At 33.4% G+C, this 19,191-nt stretch overlaps 1 protein-coding gene and 1 pseudogene across 26 annotated transcripts in view; both read right to left on the reverse strand.

The window, feature by feature from the left end:
- The window catches only part of STXBP4 (syntaxin binding protein 4), a 213,793-nt gene that overhangs the window by 156,967 nt on the left and 37,635 nt on the right, over positions 1 to 19,191 (reverse strand). For all 26 annotated transcript variants that reach the window (XR_013354387.1, XM_077852662.1, XM_077852663.1 and 23 more), the window contains 3 exons: positions 11,953 to 12,049; positions 9,442 to 9,533; positions 31 to 120 (listed from right to left, as the gene is read on the reverse strand). Coding sequence is in view for 25 of the 26 variants with exons in the window: in XM_077852662.1 (XP_077708788.1) it covers positions 31 to 120; positions 9,442 to 9,533; positions 11,953 to 12,049 (279 nt within the window). In the remaining variant the exon portion in view is untranslated. The remainder of the gene's footprint in view (positions 1 to 30; positions 121 to 9,441; positions 9,534 to 11,952; positions 12,050 to 19,191) is intronic.
- Positions 14,883 to 15,005, reverse strand: LOC144287378 (U4 spliceosomal RNA; annotated as a pseudogene).

Consider the following 19,191-nt stretch of genomic DNA (forward strand, 5'->3'; position numbering starts at 1 on the left):
AAATGTAAAGGAGGCAAAACTGGAGATTACCTTGAGTGCATTCACTTCCTCCAAGGCGTCATTTCTTTCACGCTTAAGCCTTTCTATTTCATCTGTCTCTGAGGAATCACAGGGAAGAAGCTATCAACATTAAAATATAAGAAAAATGTTATGAATTAGATGCTAATGTTGACAACTAGTACAGAAATCCTTTTTGACGAGTGTTAAGTTTTTGTATTTTAATAACAAAATTTAGTTTCTTACTTTGGAGTCATCTGATTAGATGAAAGAGAATGTTAAAGATTCTGGAGTAACTTGATTTGAGCTTAACTTTGCATTGTTATTTATAATAGAATCTAGGTGATTATAAAGTATACATACCTGTTATCATCTTTATGATTACTTTAACAATATAATTTCCCTTAAAAGTCCACAAATTCTAAAATTGTATTTATAATGTCAAAAAGACTTTTGAGTCATCAACATAAACTATTCCCTAAAGATCCACCCCAAGTACATGGTATCTGAGGCTAACAAAATGCTGGACATCATCAACCAAGAAAGTTTATGAACCCAGTAAACCCAGTGAATCCAGTAAAGTTCATTACTCGATTATTCATTACTCGATTATACACCTTGTTTTAATGAAATGAAATGCAATGTTAACAGCCAGCCAGCTTAAAAAGATTCCTGCATAGGAACTATGGACTGAAGGTAATATTAATAATTCATGTACAAGTGAATAACCACCACCACAAAATACCAGAGATGGCAATTCCTCTTCTTTTACTGCTAGCATGATCTCTTTGACAGTTAATGACAAGGTAGAAAACAATCATAATCTAATCAGAGATAAAAATCCAAGTCTAATTACAGCCGTCTTGCATGTATAAATTGTAACAAAACTAAAAAAAAAAAGGGTATAGAAAATATAATTTAAAGGACTATATGGAGAACACGATTGCTTTGTAAGTATGGGCTTAAGGCAGTCTTTCAGATAGGAGAAGTGAGGAACGCTTTGGTGGCTCAGTGGTTAAACATCTGTTTTTGGCTCAGGGCGTAATTCTGATATCCTTAAATGGGGCAAACCATCCCCAAGTTTGCCCCTTTCTCCCTTTACAAACTCTCCCTGAATGATCATGTTCGCTGCCACGCTCTTACTATATATCACCCTCCAAATCATTCCCAGATCTCCCTTTGCGTCCAGTTACTTATTTCCAATGGCCTCTTGGTTATTTACACCTCTAAGCATATTGAACTTACTCTCTAAAATCCAACCTATCCTCTTCTCCACATTTCTTATTTCTCTAGTTCTATTAATAGCACCACCCTATTATTAATCTTATCCTGATCAAAACTCTGCAGTTATCTTTAACTTATTCTCCCTTGATTCTTACACCCAAATGCAATTCTTAATGGTGATATACTTGTGGCTGTTGGTAAATATTATATATCTGTCTCCCCATTCCTTCCCGTTATCCTCACCTTCACCATAGTTTAGTTTTTAATATTCTATATTCAGACTCTTTCCTTTGTCCACCATCTAAGCTACTTATGATCAGTTTCATTACCTTATAAGATAACGAAGACTATTATAAGATTACTATTTCTAAACTATTATTTTGATCATGTCAACACTATTCTCCCTAATGGCTCCTCACTAACTACTTGTAAAGTACAAACTTCTAAGTGTAATATTACCCTTTAGCCCTAACTTCCTTCAGTCATCTGCATGTACCGACTTATCTTTTTTTTCTTTAAAGATTTATTTATTTATTCATGAGAGACAGAGAGAGAGAGAGAGAGAGAGAGAGAGAGAGAGGCAGAGACATAGGCAGAGGGAGAAGCAGGCTTCATGCAGGGAGCCTGATGCAGAACTCGATCCCAGAACTCTGGGATCCCGCCCTGAGCCAAAGGCAGACACTCAACCACTGAGCCACCCAGGTATCCCCCAACTCACCTTTTTAAAAAACTAGATTACTCTGCTTTCCATCAAATTACATATTTTTATTCATGCTAATTCTCATTACTTTCTGTTTACCTTTTAGGCAGATAAAATCCTATATATAATTTAAAACTCACTCAAATGCTAACTGTTATGAATCTTCTCTAAATGTTCTGAGCTCTATCAGTACTATAGCTTTATCACACAATGCTACAGCTTTTTAAACAATTATTTGTGCACATGACTTTCCTTACACTATATCTTAAATTCCGAGAAATTAAACTCAGGATTGAGTTTTATTTATTTTAATAATGTGCTAGAGCAGCTACCCAATGCCATGCACACTGTAGTTGTTCATTGTATATATTTAAAGTTTTATAGATGAGTACATAATGCTACACATAATGAGAAATACCTTTTATATAATGACTCCAGTATAAAGGAAAGATTACTCATTCATATACAATTCACTAGTATTTTCCATTCTATTCTCCTCCCTTCTAAAATAGGGGTTGCGATCCACTAAATTGATTTAGAAAGAAACTAAGTAAAAAAAAAAAAGAAAAAAGAAAAAAGAAAAAAAAAGAAAGAAACTAAGTTGTGAAAAGTCTACTTTAGGGAATTTACAGTGTTCTCTCTGTGATTTTAAGATAATCCCTGTATGATATTTAATTAGTATGGTAAACCCATCATGTTATAATAGACTGTAGTCTGCTGTTGCTAAGTTCAGAATTCTGCTAAAACTAGACTCCAACCTTACTTTTGTGTGTAACCTTGCACCAGCCGCAGGTGTACAGTTCAGTACAGAATTTTTAAATATAGCAATGATGATTCTAATCACAGTAAGATAATTATATTTTTAGTTCTAAATGCCATATTATTCCAAAATAATAAGGTTTTTTTTGTCAACTAAACAAAAAATTGACTTAGACTGACTCAGCAATTCTTCCTTCTTGAAATATGGCATCTCAATAAATCTTATGAGTCAGATGAAAAGATGAGCAAAAGAAGCTCATTATAATAGAGTATATATTGTGTGATTCTATTGAATTTGATGTTCAAGAACAGGCCAAAGTTATCTATGCTAATATAAGTCAAAATAGTGGTTCCATTGTAAAGATGGGAATGGCGGCTACCTGGGTCAAAGTTGGTACAATGGAGCCTTTGAGTGGTGATTACACATGAGATACTAATAGAAATTCATCAAGTTGCACATTTGAGATTTTTATACTTTATAGGGTATCCATTATGCTTCAGCAAAAATATTCTTAAAAAATAAATTAAGGAGAAGACAAGCCAGAAGAAGGAAACACAAGTAAAAAAACAACCATCCCTAACAGATAGATTATAAAATCTGACTGTTGTATGTGACGAGATGGTTGAGGGGATAACCACGGTGGAATTTCCCCACTTTCACAGACTGTCAGCATCCTCAACGAGATCAATTGATACTTCAGATAAAGCACCATAGTGACAACAAAAAACTTAGGAATACTACTACAAAATAATAAAATATTTTTCATTTGTTTCTGATGAACTTGACAAGCAGTGATTTTTATAGTATTTTTCAAACTGTGGTATATGACCCGTTAGTGTATTTTAAGCCCAAATAGTTAGAACTGAATATTAAATAAGAATTAAATACTATAGAAAACGTAAGTACTATTTTGAGATTTTTGTTTCAGTTATATATGTAAGTGTGGTGAAGTAAAAGGTATTATTATGGATTCAAGTGAAAAAAAAGTCAGCATTTTATGGGGATATCTTCTACATGTTGACAAGCAGAACACAACAAAGGAAGCCTTATAAACTGATATAATGACAACTGCACAACATTTTGATCTGAAGCCATGGACAGGAAATTATTGGCATGCAGAAGACCTTGCACAATTACCAGTGGCACTTTGTGTTTGTCATCAAAGTATTAAGACTGAACACACTCTTATCTGCCCTAAAATCATATTGGCTAGAAAGGAAGTAAATTACTAATTTGGAGCACCAGTATTTTTTGCAGCTGTTAAGCAAGCTTTGCATGCTCACCCAAAGTACTCTGAATTCCCCATTTCTCTTATGCCACTCAACCACTGTTGCCTTTCCTCATCAAAGGTGAGGATAGTAGCTTTGAGAACTGTTTGGCAATAACAATGCTCTGTTGTCAACATTGTTTCCACCCGAAACAATGGAAAAAAAACAGTGCTCTTACAGCTTCAGTTTTCCTACCTTAAATGTTACTGAATTGGTTCTGATAAATCAGTACCTCAATTCTAGGAGACTGGGTGATCTCTTGAAAGTTTCCAAACAACTAGATCATAGGAACTCTCATTCTCATTAATAGAAACTGATTTATTGCTATTGTGACTACAAAATGGCATAGCCACTTCGAAAGACAGTTCGATGGTTTCTTATAAAACTAAATACCGGGGATCCCTGGGTGGCACAGCAGTTTGGCGCCTGCCTTTGGCCCAGGGCACGATCCTGGAGACCCGGGATCGAATCCCACATCAGGCTCCCCGTGCATGGAGCCTGCTTCTCCCTCTGCCTATGTCTCTGCCTCTCTCTCTCTGTGTGACTATCATAAATAAATAAACATTTAAAAAAATAATAAAATTAAATACCTTTACCATATGATCCAGCAATTGTGCTCCTTGGTATTTACCCAAAAGAGTAAAAAACTTATGTTCACACAAAAACCTACAAATGGATGTTTACAGTAGCTTTATTCACAATTGCCAAAACTTGGAAGCAGCCAAGAAGTCCTTCAATAGATAAGTGGATAAACTGTGGTATATTCAGATAATGGAATTTTAATCAGCACTGAAAAAACATGGAAAGATATGGAGGAACCTTAAATGCGTATTACTAAGTGAAAGAAGCCAATCTGAAAAGACTACATATTGTATGACTTCCAACTATATGACATTATAGAAAGAGCAAAAAAAACTATGAATACAGTAAGAGGATCAGTGAATGCCAGGGGTGAGGGGTGCAGATGTGGGAAGATGAATAGGCAAAGCACACAGGTAAAGATCAGAACAGTAAAAATACTATGTATGATACAACAATGATGGACACATGTTGTGATACATTTGTCCAAACTCACACAGAATGTACAGCACCCAGAGTGCAATGTAAATGTAATGGAAACTATGAACGACAGGTGACAATGATGTGTCAGTGTAGGTTCATCAGTTGTAATGAGTGTACCACACTCTGGTGCAGGATGCTGATAATGAGGGAGGTCATGCATGTGCTGGGGCAGGGAGCATGTGGGAAATCTCTGTACCTTCCCCTCAATTTTACTGTGAACCTAAAACTGCTCTAAAAAATGAAGTCTTAAAAACAAAACAAAAAAATACACCATTTATTATAAGGGCAAAAAAGTAAAAGGTAACTAGGAATAAATCTAACAAAAGACTAATAAAGCTTATATTGGGAAAAATATATCAAGTGTATTATTTGCCATTCAAGAAGATAAAATAAGAAGTCAAAACATGTTCACAGAGAAGACTGAAATTTATAAAGATCCTGATTGTTCCCAAAATAATCTAGAAATTCAGTACAGTAAGATTTTTGCTAGAACTTATTTGGACGAGAAAAGGGATTAGCCAAAGCAACATTTAAAAAGAACAACAGGGATCCCTGGGTGGCGCAGCGGTTTGGCACCTGCCTTTGGCCCAGGGCGCGATCCTGGAGACCCAGGATCGAATCCCACGTCAGGCTCCCGGTGTATGGAACCTGCTTCTCCCTCTGCCTGTGTCTCTGCCTCTCTCTCTCTCTCTGTGTGACTATCATAAATAAATAAAATTTTAAAAAATAAAATAAAAAAAATAAATAAAAAGAACAACAAAGTGGAAGAATGTGTTATCAGATACCAATACTTATGAAGCAAAGTAAACCATTAACGAAGAATCCAAAAATGCCCATGCAAATATGGAAATCTTATAAATGACACAGCTGGATTGTAAATAATCCATCCACTGAAATAATGAATTTCTATTTTAAAAATTACCTTTATAAAAATAACTGATCAAAATTTATGTATTTATATTTTTGTATGCCAATAAGTAGACTTGTGTACCAATAAGTAGAATTAATACTCAATTCAAAAGAAAATTTTAATGTCAGATCTTATGAATACAGTGAATTAAAACAAATACATTTTAATCATCTATGTATTTTGTAACAGAATGATAAGGTGCTCAATGACTGATTTCTTTTTCCAATGACTAATTTTAAGTTTATCTATTCTTGAAATTATAATTTATCAAGGTAACATTCTAGGGTAATATGGGATACAAATAAAAGCAGAAGAAAAGGAAAGATGGTAACTTTCTGAGAATAAGAATTCATGAATGAATTTTCTTTAACATAAAATGATTATGAGTATCAAAAACTATGGTATTTAGATTCTATTAGATACATTTAAAGGGTTATATAAAAGTTTTCTTTACTAAAGAGAAATACATGTAGTCATTGGAAACCTAATCAAAACACTAACCAAAAGAAAAGTGGTATCGCTTCATCATTAGATTGAGTTGACTTTAAGACAGGAAGCATTCTAGAGATAAAGATTCAATATCCTGTCAGGATATAACAATTCTAGGGGCAGCTGGGTGGCTCAGTGGTTGAGTATCTGCCTTTAGCTCAGGTCATGATCCCAGAGTTCTGGGATCAAGTACCACATCAGGCTCCCTGTGGGGAGCCTGCTTCTCCCTCTTCCTATGTCTCTCTGCCTCTCTCTATATATCTCTCATGAATAAATAAATAAAAATCTTTTAAAAAAAGGATATAACAATTCTAAAATTACATATGTCTAATACAGCTTATGATATCAAAGGCTGTATTATGAGTGAAGAGCATTAGAAATCAGCAACCAGAAAGGAGCTATATAACTAGAAACTGTGCAAAATAAGGGTCAAAGAAGCAATGACAATGGAAATGTTACATACTGAATGATAATTAAAATATAGATATAAACTTGTGGATGTGATTTTGTAAAAATTGTGTAGTACCATCTATGAGATAAAAAGTAGTATTGTTAAAATGTATTAAAAACCTAAAAAAATTCTGTTTTTTTTAAATAAATTTTAGTATATCGATAAAAGGGGAAATTTTCTAGGAAGATGTCCATTAACAGAATTATTCAAGAAAAAGACTAAAACTTGAATAAAATAACCTTAGAAGACATTAAAAAAATAGAAAATATCTCCTCTTCCAAAAAGACCTAGGCCCTGACCATGTGATATGAAACATTTTCAAACTTTAAAGGAACCTATACAGTTTCTACTATATAAGCTATTGAAGAAAAATATAAATGGCATAAGTTTTATTCATAAATTTAAAAATTTTAAAATGATTTGTAAATAAGTAAATATAAAAAGATTATAAATCATATTTATTAAATAAGATAATGCTAGCTTCTTTGAAAAATTAAAAATGTGAAATGGCTCCAATATCATGAAAAAATTTTTTGTTCACTTTTGCAGCTTCTGTTCCAATGGTAATTCAGAAAAAATTAAAATTTTTTGGAAGAGACAAAAATATAATTAATTTAAAATGCCTACCTAGAAAACAGAAAACCCAAGACAACTGAAAAGCAGCTAGAATAAGGGAGTTCAATGAACTGGCATCACACAAAATAACCGTTCAAAAATTAATATCTTCAGGTGCCTGGCTGGCTCAGTTGGTGGAGCATGCAACTCTTGATCTCAGAGTTCTAAATTCCGGCCCTATGTTGAGTATAGAGATTACTTAAAAATAAAATCTTAAAAAAAAAATTAATATTTTTACTAGTCATCAATTAGAAAATACAATGGTTAAAAAAAATCCCATTTCCAACAGCAACAAAAACTGCAGTATGCCTATTCAGACATAACAAGAAATATTCAAGACATATATGAAGCAAGATATAATTTCCTCTTTCTAAAATATCAACAAACACCAAAATGAATGGAGAAATAAACCATGTTCATCTCTCTCAAACCACTCTCTAAATTCAATGCAATTCCAATTTTTAAAAGTTCCAACTGAATTTTTATTACCACAGCAAAAACGATTCTAAAGATCATCTAGAAGATCAAAAAACAGTAAGTTAAAAAGAAAAAAATGAAGGACTTAGCTTACCACATAATAATGAACCTAGAAATACACTGTTGGAATAATTAAAATAGTAATGTACTGGCATAGAGAAATCAATCAATGCAACAGTGTGGTGGGTCCAGAAACAGATCTATGTATCTAGACAGAAATTTAGCATAGAATAAAGTTTGTATTTCAAGTTGGCAGCAAAAGTGGAGAAGGACAGTTATTAAGGAAATGATGGTGGAACAAGGGCAAGGGGTTGCCCATTTGGGGCCCTAACTTAAGCATAGACAAGAATAGATTTTGAAAAAAAAAATGAAAAAAAAAAAAAAAGAATAGATTTTGAGTGAGTTAAATTGATAAATTGGGAAGACCTTCCTGAAGGATACAGTAACACATTCTGCAATGAAAAGGACTGAAAAATTTGACAATGTAAATGCCACAAATGTCAAAGTTCTTTTTTTTTTTTTAAGGTTTATTTATTTATTTGAGAGGGAGAGAAGACAGAAGAAGGGGCGGGGGGAGAGAGAGAGAATCCTCAAGCTGACTCCCCACTAAGCGTGGAGCCCAACATGGAGCTCAACCACAGGACCCTGAGGTCATGACCTGAGCCAAAATCAAGAGTTGGCGGCTTAACTGATGAAGCCACCCAGGCACCCCCAAATGTCAAAGTTCTCTAGAGCAAATGACTTATGAAGTTAATGGGCTTCACAATTGTATTTTACATAAAGCACAAAAAAAGCAAAAGACTAGTTACTTGATTAAGGATGCAGAGGGAAAAACGGGAGTAATAGAAAAGGAACATGGGGGGTGGGAGAGCATCTGGGTCCTCATAATATATTTCCTTCCTGTTCTGTTTCTTTCTTTTTTTTTTTCTTTTTAAGATTTTATTTATTTATTTTTGAGAGTGAGAGAGCAAGTGAGCAGGGGGAGGAGCAGAGTGGGAAGGAGAAAGCAACAGGGGGAAAGGATCTCAAGCAGACTCCTCACTGAGTGCAGAATCTGATGCAGGACTCAATCTCACAACCTTAAGATCATGGCCTGAGCCAAAACCAACAAACAGTTGGATGCTGAGCTGACTGAGCCACCCAGGTGCCCCATCCTTCATATTGTGTTTCTTAATCTAGATGCTGACACATAAGGATGGTTTAGATTGCAAAATTTCAGAGGGTATACACTTATGAGTACTTTTCTGTGATAAATTCAGGGAGGAGTAGCATAAAGAAATAGAGAGGAGGGACAGGAGAGATCAAGATAAAGTTTTACTTTTGATTTTAAATAAATCTGTGTTTTATATATTTACTAAGAAGCATACATTATTTGCATATTTTTTTAAAAGTGAAAAATGAAAAAGAAAAAGGCCACATATGTGACATACAGCAGTCAAGACTTATGATCCAAGAACAATCAAGACAATTCTATAGGGCACACTCTACCTGTGAATCTAACATGCTGGAAATTTCACGTGCTCTGACATTTACTTCGTCCAACTGCAAGCAAAACAAGTTTCTGGCAACCTGGACAAAATCTGAAATGGAATACACTTCAGTAGGAACATAGCATTTAACCTCATCTAAATACATCTTACCCTTTTCTAAATGAAGTTGAAGTTATGCATTATAATTAAGGCTTCAAACTTAACTTGCTTTTCAGTGGATTACCTTAAAGTAGTATTAGCTCAAGTGACAGATTAATTACAAACTCAAAAAGTGACAGATAAACTGGTTTTAACTTACCTTTGTTAACTTTGCTGAAGTTATAGATCAGTTAAGACAACAAGAAAGCATATACCTATCACAGGCATATCTATTTCTGCAACTCTTTTTACTGTGAGCAAGAACTTTCTCTGAAACATAGGACAATATTGTGACTTACAGCTTTTCTAGTTAGAGCTGGAGGTTTAATAATAATAGTAGCAGCTAATATTTTATATAACAGCCTGTGTGCTAGGCACAGTACTTTGCAATTTCATTCTCTAAACAATTTTCTGAGGTAGGTACTCCTATCCTCTCCCTTCTACATTGCAGCTAAGACAAGTTAACTGCCAAACTTCCCTTGGCCACATGGCAAGTAAGTAGCAGAGCAGAATTCCAAATTAAGATCTGACTCCAAGGCATATACTCTTAACACCTGTTAAGATTGCCCCATGCTGGCTAGCAAACTGTAAGCTTCTTCAGACATGTGGGGGACCCATTCATCTATGTATCTTCAAATGTTTTAATTTTAGCTATTGTATTTTTAACTTCCAAATATCCTGTTTGTACTCTCTGATGGTTTCTACTCTACAATATCCTACATTTTATTTCCTGGATGCTTTCTCTTTGTTTACCTTTTCAAAGATGTTCATTGTGTCTGAAGCTCTCTCCTGCTCTTGCATTATTCCTCCTTTTTTCAGCGTTCTTGTTTTTCTCTTTGTCACATAGTTTTGGGCTCTTATATTTTATGTTGGAGAATTTCTCCAAATGTCCAATGACCCTTGGCTATGAGTTCATGTTTAAGAAGAATCATCACAATAACTCTGATTGGAAATTTTGTGTACAAAGCTTGACTTGTCATCTGGCCAGTTTCACTACAGAGCAATCAGGTAGCCAAATGACATTTTGGGGCAGCTTCTTTAGTAGAGAATCTTACAATCTCTTGCCTATAGAGTATAAACACGACTGCAAAGTTCACCAAGTAATCTGGGTGTGGTTGTGAGTGATAACTCATCATACACTCCTCTAAATTCCCTGACTGCTGGCAACTACAGGTTCAGGATCTCTCTGGTTTAATTCCTCAAGAGAATATACTTCTTTTCCTTTGCAGGTATAAGGGACTGTTTGATCCTGGGCTGCTTGAGAGGGGGCAGGTAATAGCATACATAAAAGCTTCTATACAGATTTCTAACAACCCTATTTGAAATGCCCTGCCTACACCTAGCCTTCAGAAGTACCTGATATTTTTAATTCCTAAGCCGTTTCAGGGATAGATCAGCTTGTTTCCCATTGTGGTTCTTCTATTGCTTTAGACATTTGGGCTTTATTGCTTCTACTCACTAATTCACTTACTTTCCTCATCCACATACTATCCTTACATATCATAGTTTTGGTTAATACATGCAATTCTGTTTTTTGTTCCCCTACCTATTTGGGGGTGATTTTCAAAAGGAGAGGAAAGCAAATGTATATTTTTTCCATTACCTTGAAACCAAAAAGTGAATTCTTTTTTAGCAATACAGATACTTTACAATGATACAATGTTGCATCTATTGAATAACAAAAAAAATTAAATACTGAATGCTGTCAAGGATATAAAATACTGTTACGTTCAAACATTACTAGTGGTAGAACAAATACATGTGTGAAATGTCTCTTGAAAACAACTTATTAATATCTATCAAAAGTTTGAACCACTTGTAGAAATTTATCCTAAGAAAGAGAAGGGGAAAAAAAAAACCTATGATATTAAATATAGGCATTTATAATATCAGCTATTGAGAAACCACCAAAATTCCCCAAAAGTAGAAAGGCTTAATATTATAGTACATCAACTAAGTATGTCAATATTATGCTAAATTTAATAAGAATAATTATACAGCATCATAAAAATACTTATTCTGTTATATTAGCTGAAAAAAAGTATGAAATTCCACAGCAGTGGAATTAGAACTTCTATACTTTGTATTGTTTTTATTATTACCAAAGAAATGTTCATGCGATAAATAACAAACAAAAAAGGAGGATAGAATGATGATATTTTAGAGCTGGAAGATTCTAGGGTCTCCTTTCTGCTGACCCAGCCAGGTCAGTAATTCTAGACATTTTTAGGTACTGACTAAGGAACTTGAAATAGATGTGGTCTTATTTTTCTCTCTCCTTCTAAAGAAGATGCATTCCTAATGAAAATAGGTCACCATAACTCTCCTACCAAGTTTCTGTGATGACATAACACGATAAACCTAATATTACCTCCAAAAGACACTGTCCCCTTTGGGTCTATTTGCACTTGCTGTCTCAGGGCTTGCTGTTGTTCCTTTGTGGGCTGAATTCCAAGATAATCTAGAGCCTGGAAGGAAAAGGACTCAGGTAAAGTAATTTTTCAAATCTCCAAAGAATAAAACTTCATTACAACTTTATTTTACAACGCAGTGAGAAGAATCAGTATTGGGAACAGGAACCAGAATAACATGCCCAGAGAAAGTCTGTTGACTATTTATGGATTAATTTTCTATGAAATACAGTTTCCTGATTTCACCACCACTTCAGTATTTTGGTGTGTTTTTTTTTTGTTTTTCTTTTGTTTTGCAAGACTAGCTACTTTGGCTAATGCCAAATTAACAAGCATAGCCCTAAAACCAAAACTCAATTTCTTAATTGCAAATATGTGATATGGGAGAAGAAAAAATTATCAAGGAAATTCTATTAAATCAGATTAAGCATTAATTTCTAAAAGTAGCACTATAAAACTTGGATATTTTGTTAATAAACGAGATCAAAACTAAAGTTGATAGGAATTGGGTTAAATACAAAATATTCTAATTTTAGCTTATTTAGAGGCAAGCTTACAGACAGTAAAATAGAAAGCTTTCTCTGGAATCCACCTCTATCTTCCCTTGTTTTTCTTTTCTTTACCTTCTTTTAGTACCCATAGCAGATTAAAAATTCAGAGACTGTTGTATTCCAGTGTTCATTCTCTTTTTGTTCTTTAGTAACAGAACCATAGTTTTAGTTAGAAATCCTGCCATCTGGCTAAAAGATGTTTCTCAGTCCACTTTTAGGCTTGAAACATGAGAGTATGTACTGGTCAAGGAAATGAAAGGTGAAGTATTGTGTGGTTCTTCTGGGAAGGCTTTCAAAAGTATATGTAAAGTATTCATGTCCCTTCTCTTTCTCTCTCTGGGATTAATTTAAAAAGGAAAGAAAGATAGAAGGAAAGAAAGATGGAAGAAAGGATCTATTCCAGCAGTCATTTTGGTTCATGAGCTACTTCAATAAAGATAATGGAGCAGAAGGATAGAGCATGTGTCCCTGACACTGTAGAACTTTACCAGCCCTGGATTATACACTTTAAGGCTTCTTGGTGTGAAAGAAATAAATTTGTAATGGAAACCACTTTTATTTTAGGTTCTCCAGTTATATATATAAGCAAAACCTAATCTTAACTAATACATAGAGCCTGACTACATGCCTTATTACTGGATTCTGGCAAGAATATATTTCATGTCAATCATATTAAACCTATAAAGTAGGTAGAGTGTAATATTGGTTAATTGTTCCTTATAAATTCCTCCCTCCTTTGGAATCTGCTCATTCATCATTTTGTTGACCAAATATTTACAAAGTGCTAGGTCAGGTACTACAGTATGCAAAAGGAACAAGAAGATACAGCTACCCACAAAGAGCTATAGTCTCTAGGGTGAGATAACGTGTAAATAAATGTAACTAGTGCAATATGTAATTTAATAGAAGTGTGTACAGGAAATACATACTGGTTAATGTATATAGGTGGCTGGGTACAGTGAGAGAAGGAGACAAGTGAGATGGATACTAGGAAAGATTCAGTCAAAAGTGATTCTAGGGGTCTGTGGGTGGTTAAATCTGTTGAACATCTGCCTTTGCTCAGGTCATGACCCTAGGACCCACATATGGCTCTCGGCTTACCGAGGAATCTGCTTCTCCCTCTCCCTCTGCCTGCCCCTCCACCTACTTGTGCACTCACACCCTCTCTCTCTCTTAAATAAAAATAATATTTAAAAAAAAAAGTGATTGTAGAGCATAGCTAAGCATCATCTGCTTGCCTGTCTACAGAGTCATAAGTATTTGCCTTGTATAACATGACAATATGGTTCTTGACTTTTGGTGTTCTTTCCCTAAAAATGTTCCAAACACACACAGAAAGAGAACATCCATGTATTCAAGTACTCACTAGTATTTGCTTGAAATCATATGTATTTTTAAGAAACAAACATAGACTTGGTTGAAAGCTCTCTATTGTTCCTCAGCAGAAATCACTATCCTAAGGCTGCTGTATCCTTCTTGTCCATGATTTGATACCATTACCACATATATTCCCTAATGTTATGAACTTTTGTGCACTTAAAATTTTACGTCAATAGTATACTATAAACATATTTATATTTTTATTTGTACCTCAATATTATTGCTTAATATTCTTATCTGTGAAACTAGTTTAAATGGTATCCCATTGTATGAATACAAATTAAACATTCTCTGATTGATGAGCTTTTATAATTACTCCAATTTATTTTTTTATTACAAAACATCACACATATCTCCTTGCATGGATGTGTGAAAATTTCTCTACAGTATATCCCCAGAAGAGAAAATGCTGAGTCACATGCATTGTATATATATATGTATATATATTGTCAACTTTAGATATTGAAAAATTGCTCTCCTAACTAGTTGTAGCAATTTACACACACCACTAGTATAAGATCTCTTAGTTTTCTATATTAAGAGCATTTGCTGTTTTCACACTTTAAGTTTTGTCAATATGTTGAATATGAAACAGTACATTGTTAAATTCCCCTAGTTACAAGTGAGATTAAACTTCTTTTATATGTTTATTAGTGATGTTTTTGACTCATAAATCACTTAGCAATATGTTTTAAATTTTCATACACATTTTTGAAGTATTTTTTGCTAGTGATTCCTAATTTGGTGGCATTCTCCCAAATACGAAAACAAAAAATGTCTCTAGACATTGCCAAATGTCATCTAAAGAAAAAAAAAAAAAAAACCCACAAAAAACCCAAAAAACAAAGCACCCCCAACCTTGAGAACTACTGCTCCAGAAACAAACACTATTTAGCAGTTTGGTGTATAATTTTCTACATTTTTCTATGATTATAGCACCTATATATTAAATATACATAAATTATGTATTTATTACAATAATTAAATAATTATACTATATACAGTGTTGTATGCCTTTTAATTAGCAATAATCGCACCTTGGATAAACCTCATTGGCTATGATACTGCCACTGCACAAAGCTTGTAATGCCTTTTAAAATTATCAATATATTATAGCTTTCTATTTTGTACATTTTAACATCTTTTGTATGCTTTTTAAAACTGCTGTAATAGTGCATTAGCATTCAAGTATATATACTTCAAATTTTGAATGTAACCAAACATTGTATAAGTAAGTCCCTTTTGAACTTCTCCCAAGAGGTAATACCTGTCATATATTTGGTTAATATTCCTAAGTATTTTATTATATAATATTTGATATAAACTAAAAACTAATATGTAAAGGAAGACAATAAAATAAAAATTCCATGAATCCATTTAAGAATTATAAAACTGCCAATAGTGCTGAATTCATGTCACTACATACTTCTGTCCTACTCTACAAGAGGTAACTACTACTGAACTGTGGGATTATCATTCCCACATGATTTATCTTAAAGTTGGTCACATACATAGGTACCTCTAACATGTTATTTTGTTTTGCTATGTTTCAGCTTAAAAATGCTGCAGATAGAATTCTGAAACTTGCTTTCTTCACCCTACAGTGTGGTTTCATCACTCATCCATGCTGTTATATGCTATTGTAACATCAGCACATTACTTTCAATGATAAATATCTGATTAGATGAATATGTCACAATTTATTCATCCATCCTCCAGTACATTGGGGTTTTTTGCTTACTGGCAATGCAACAATGAACATTCTTATACATATCTACTCTAGCATATGCATTCAACTTTCTTTATCGTGTATATTCAGGAAAAGTATTGGTAAGTCTTTTTTTGATTGATTGTAGGACTTTTAAAAATATTTTGGATAGCAATATTTTATGTTATGTGTGTTATAAATATTTTCTCACTGTTTTAGCATATTTAGCATTTTTACTTTTTTATATTCTCTTCACGGAGTTCTTTATGGACAGTTCCCAGGCATGTGTGCATACCATTCTTTCATGTTTTTATAAATATATATGATGAGGTGCCTGGGTGGCTCAGTTGGTTAAACATCCCACTCTTGATCTCAGCTTAGGTCTTGATCTCAAAAACAAATTCAATTCAAGCCCCTTGTTGGGCTCCATGCCCAGCATGGAGCCTACTTTAAATAAACAAACAAATTAATTAATATTAAAAAAATATATGATGAATATTTTAAAAATAGTTTGAGTTTTGTATAAATGGTACCATACTGTATATATCAATATGTGACTTTTTGTTTTAATAACAAGATTTCTTGAGATATAATTCGCATACCACAAGGCTCATCATTTTAGTGCATAGTTTTGAAGCTTTTACTATACTGACAAATTGGGCATCATCACCACAAACTCTAGAAAATTTCCATCACCCTAAAAGGAAACCTTATACTCACTAGCAGTCACTTGCTATTCTCCCATGCCCCTAGCTACAGGCAACCACTAATCTGTGTTCTATCTCTATGGATATGCCTATTCTGGGCATATCATATTAATAGACTCATATTTGCGGCTTTTTGTGTCTGGGGTCTTTCACTTAATGTTTCAAACTTTATCTATGTTCCAACATGTATTAGAACTTTATCCCTTTTATAGCCCAATACTAACCTATTATATGTATATACTACATTTTGTTTATCCTTTTTAAGTAAAAAAAAAAAAAAAAAAGAAAGAAAAAAGTGAATCAAGAATAAAAGTGAGAAACCAGATATTATTATAAAAATACTAGGTAGATCATAACAAATTAGAAGCTCAATAGTCAAGTAGCAGATGGCTGCAAAGACACAGTTAACTAAAGAAACAATGTCTCAACTCAAGTTAAAAGACTAGGCAATAATAAGCATTTAAGTTTGGAAGAGGCTTATTAGACTTAAAGTATCATAAAAGCATTGTATGTTCAAAAGAACTATGAAGATTTTGATTAACTTGCCACTGAGTTAAATATGCATGTTAAAATTTTAAGATAATCACTAAAAAAAATAACAAAAGAAGGCATAATTTCTAAGTAAGTTAGGGGAAAAGAAGTAAAATTCAAACCCACCAACCAGATAGTCAAACATAATCAAACCAAAGAATACAACAAAGAGGGAGGGAGAAAGAAGTGGCAGTAAGAAGCACAAAAATTTTATTTTAATAAAATGGTAGAAATAAATCAAAATGCATTATAATTAAAATTAATTATAAAGTATATGGAGCAATGGAAACTCTTACTTAAGACTAGTGGGAATGAAAACGTGTAAAACTACTTTAGAAAACAATTCACCAATCCAACAATTATTTTCTGAACAGATACTAATGAGCCATGTGTTTTTTTAGGAACTGGAGAAAAAGAAATGAAAATTTTGGCAATACCTCAAGTACCACTGAAGGTAAACAAACACTGACTTCATAATGTTTTAGTAAATCAATTCCTAAAAAACCATATAATGAGGGGTGCCTGGTAGCTCAGTCAGTTAAGCATCCGACTCTTGATTTTGGCTCAGGTCGTAATCTCTGGGTCGGGAGATCGAGCCCTGTGTTGGGCTCTGTGTTGGGCATGGAGCCTGCTTAAGATTCTCTCTCCCTCTCTTCTGCCTCTCTTTCTTCTTCTCTCTTTCTCAAAAAACAAAAGCATATAAATGATAAACTTGAAATTTAGAGGAGAGGAGTATATGATCAAGAAGAAACACACAGGCAATATCACAAATTCTGACTCTTAGCTGGGTGTTGGGTACAGGTGTGTTTATTGTTATTTATTTTATTTTATTTTTTTAAATTTATTTATGGTAGTCACAGAGAGAGAGAGAGAGAGAGGCAGAGACATAGACAGAGGGAGAAGTAGGCTCCATGCACCGGGAGCCCGATGTGGGATTCGATCCCGGGTCTCCAGGATCGCGCCCTGGGCCAAAGGCAGGCGCTAAACCGCTGCGCCACCCAGGGATCCCTGTTTATTGTTCTTTAAACTGTATATGTACAATATAATCATTCTGTGTTTGACTGATATTTTCATACAAAGAAATAAAAAAAATTTTACAAAAGCAATGCAAACAAAACACCTATCACAGAAGGTACAAGATGTCATTATTATCATACTAAGTAATAATAAAATTACAAAATGCAATCAGCTACAATGGAAATGGATCTAGAGCCAAACTTTAAAGATTTATTCTAGATGAATACAGCATGTCAGTGAGGTAAGCTCATAAATTTAAATGGGAAACAATTTATTTTTGTCAAAAAACAGGTTCCAAAAATTTCTTGAATAAATAATGTCATCTTTTAACCTTAAACAAAATGCAAATTTTTTAATTGGACAAATAAATGCCTTAGCTCTTTCTAATGTCTGAATGATGAATTTTTAAAATGTCACTTCTTTACAATATTCGTCACATACTGCCCAATCTAATACAAAGAACATCTCATTAACTGTAATCAGACACTGGGTATGCCATCGCTCACTACAGCTTTCTTCAAATGTTACAGAAATGGCAAGAGGTAAAGTAAATATCAGCGAAATGGCATCTGTATTCCAAAGCATCCTTCTCAGGTACAAAAATACGGATAGCATAGAAGCACAATAATTCTTGGTTTTTAAGCCAGCTAATAAACTTATACCTATTTGCTGTATTTACCATGCCTACTTATAAGTTTAATATTAGGATTAATGAGACCCATAGTACTCATAAAAATGCTTTAAAAACTACAGCACTGAAAATAACTATGGTGAAATTATTTTAAAATATCTGTATATTAAATCATCCTCAGAGTATTTGTAGAAAGAGGCAATCCATTTTTCAGACAAGGAATTAAGTAGTTCAGTGTTAGAAATAACTTTTCAGTATATCCTGATACAAAATTGTCTACTTAGGCTAGTAAAACGGGTTTCCTGAAGACAATGCCATATATACATATATATTGACAGGTAATTTCCTTCAGTAAATTTTAACTTCTCTGTGTTTCTTAAAAATTGGTACCAAGTAGGCTAATTATTTAATAACCACATTATCAGTCAACACCTTTACCTTGTGAAATATTATAACACAAATTTCCTAGATGCTACATGTAATATATTTATAGAAGATAAAAGAAAAAGCGAATTTTATTTCATTACAAATATTTGATCACATTGGCCTTCTGTTACTGAATAGTAAAGTATGTTAAAAATATAATAGATAAGAAAATTGAATCTGTTTACAAAGATAGAAATATTTCAAATGGAATGATACAAATATTACTACATTATTATGTAACCAAACAA

This window comes from Canis aureus, chromosome 16 (assembly GCF_053574225.1).
Source record: "Canis aureus isolate CA01 chromosome 16, VMU_Caureus_v.1.0, whole genome shotgun sequence".
Classification (NCBI taxonomy): domain Eukaryota; kingdom Metazoa; phylum Chordata; class Mammalia; order Carnivora; family Canidae; genus Canis; species Canis aureus.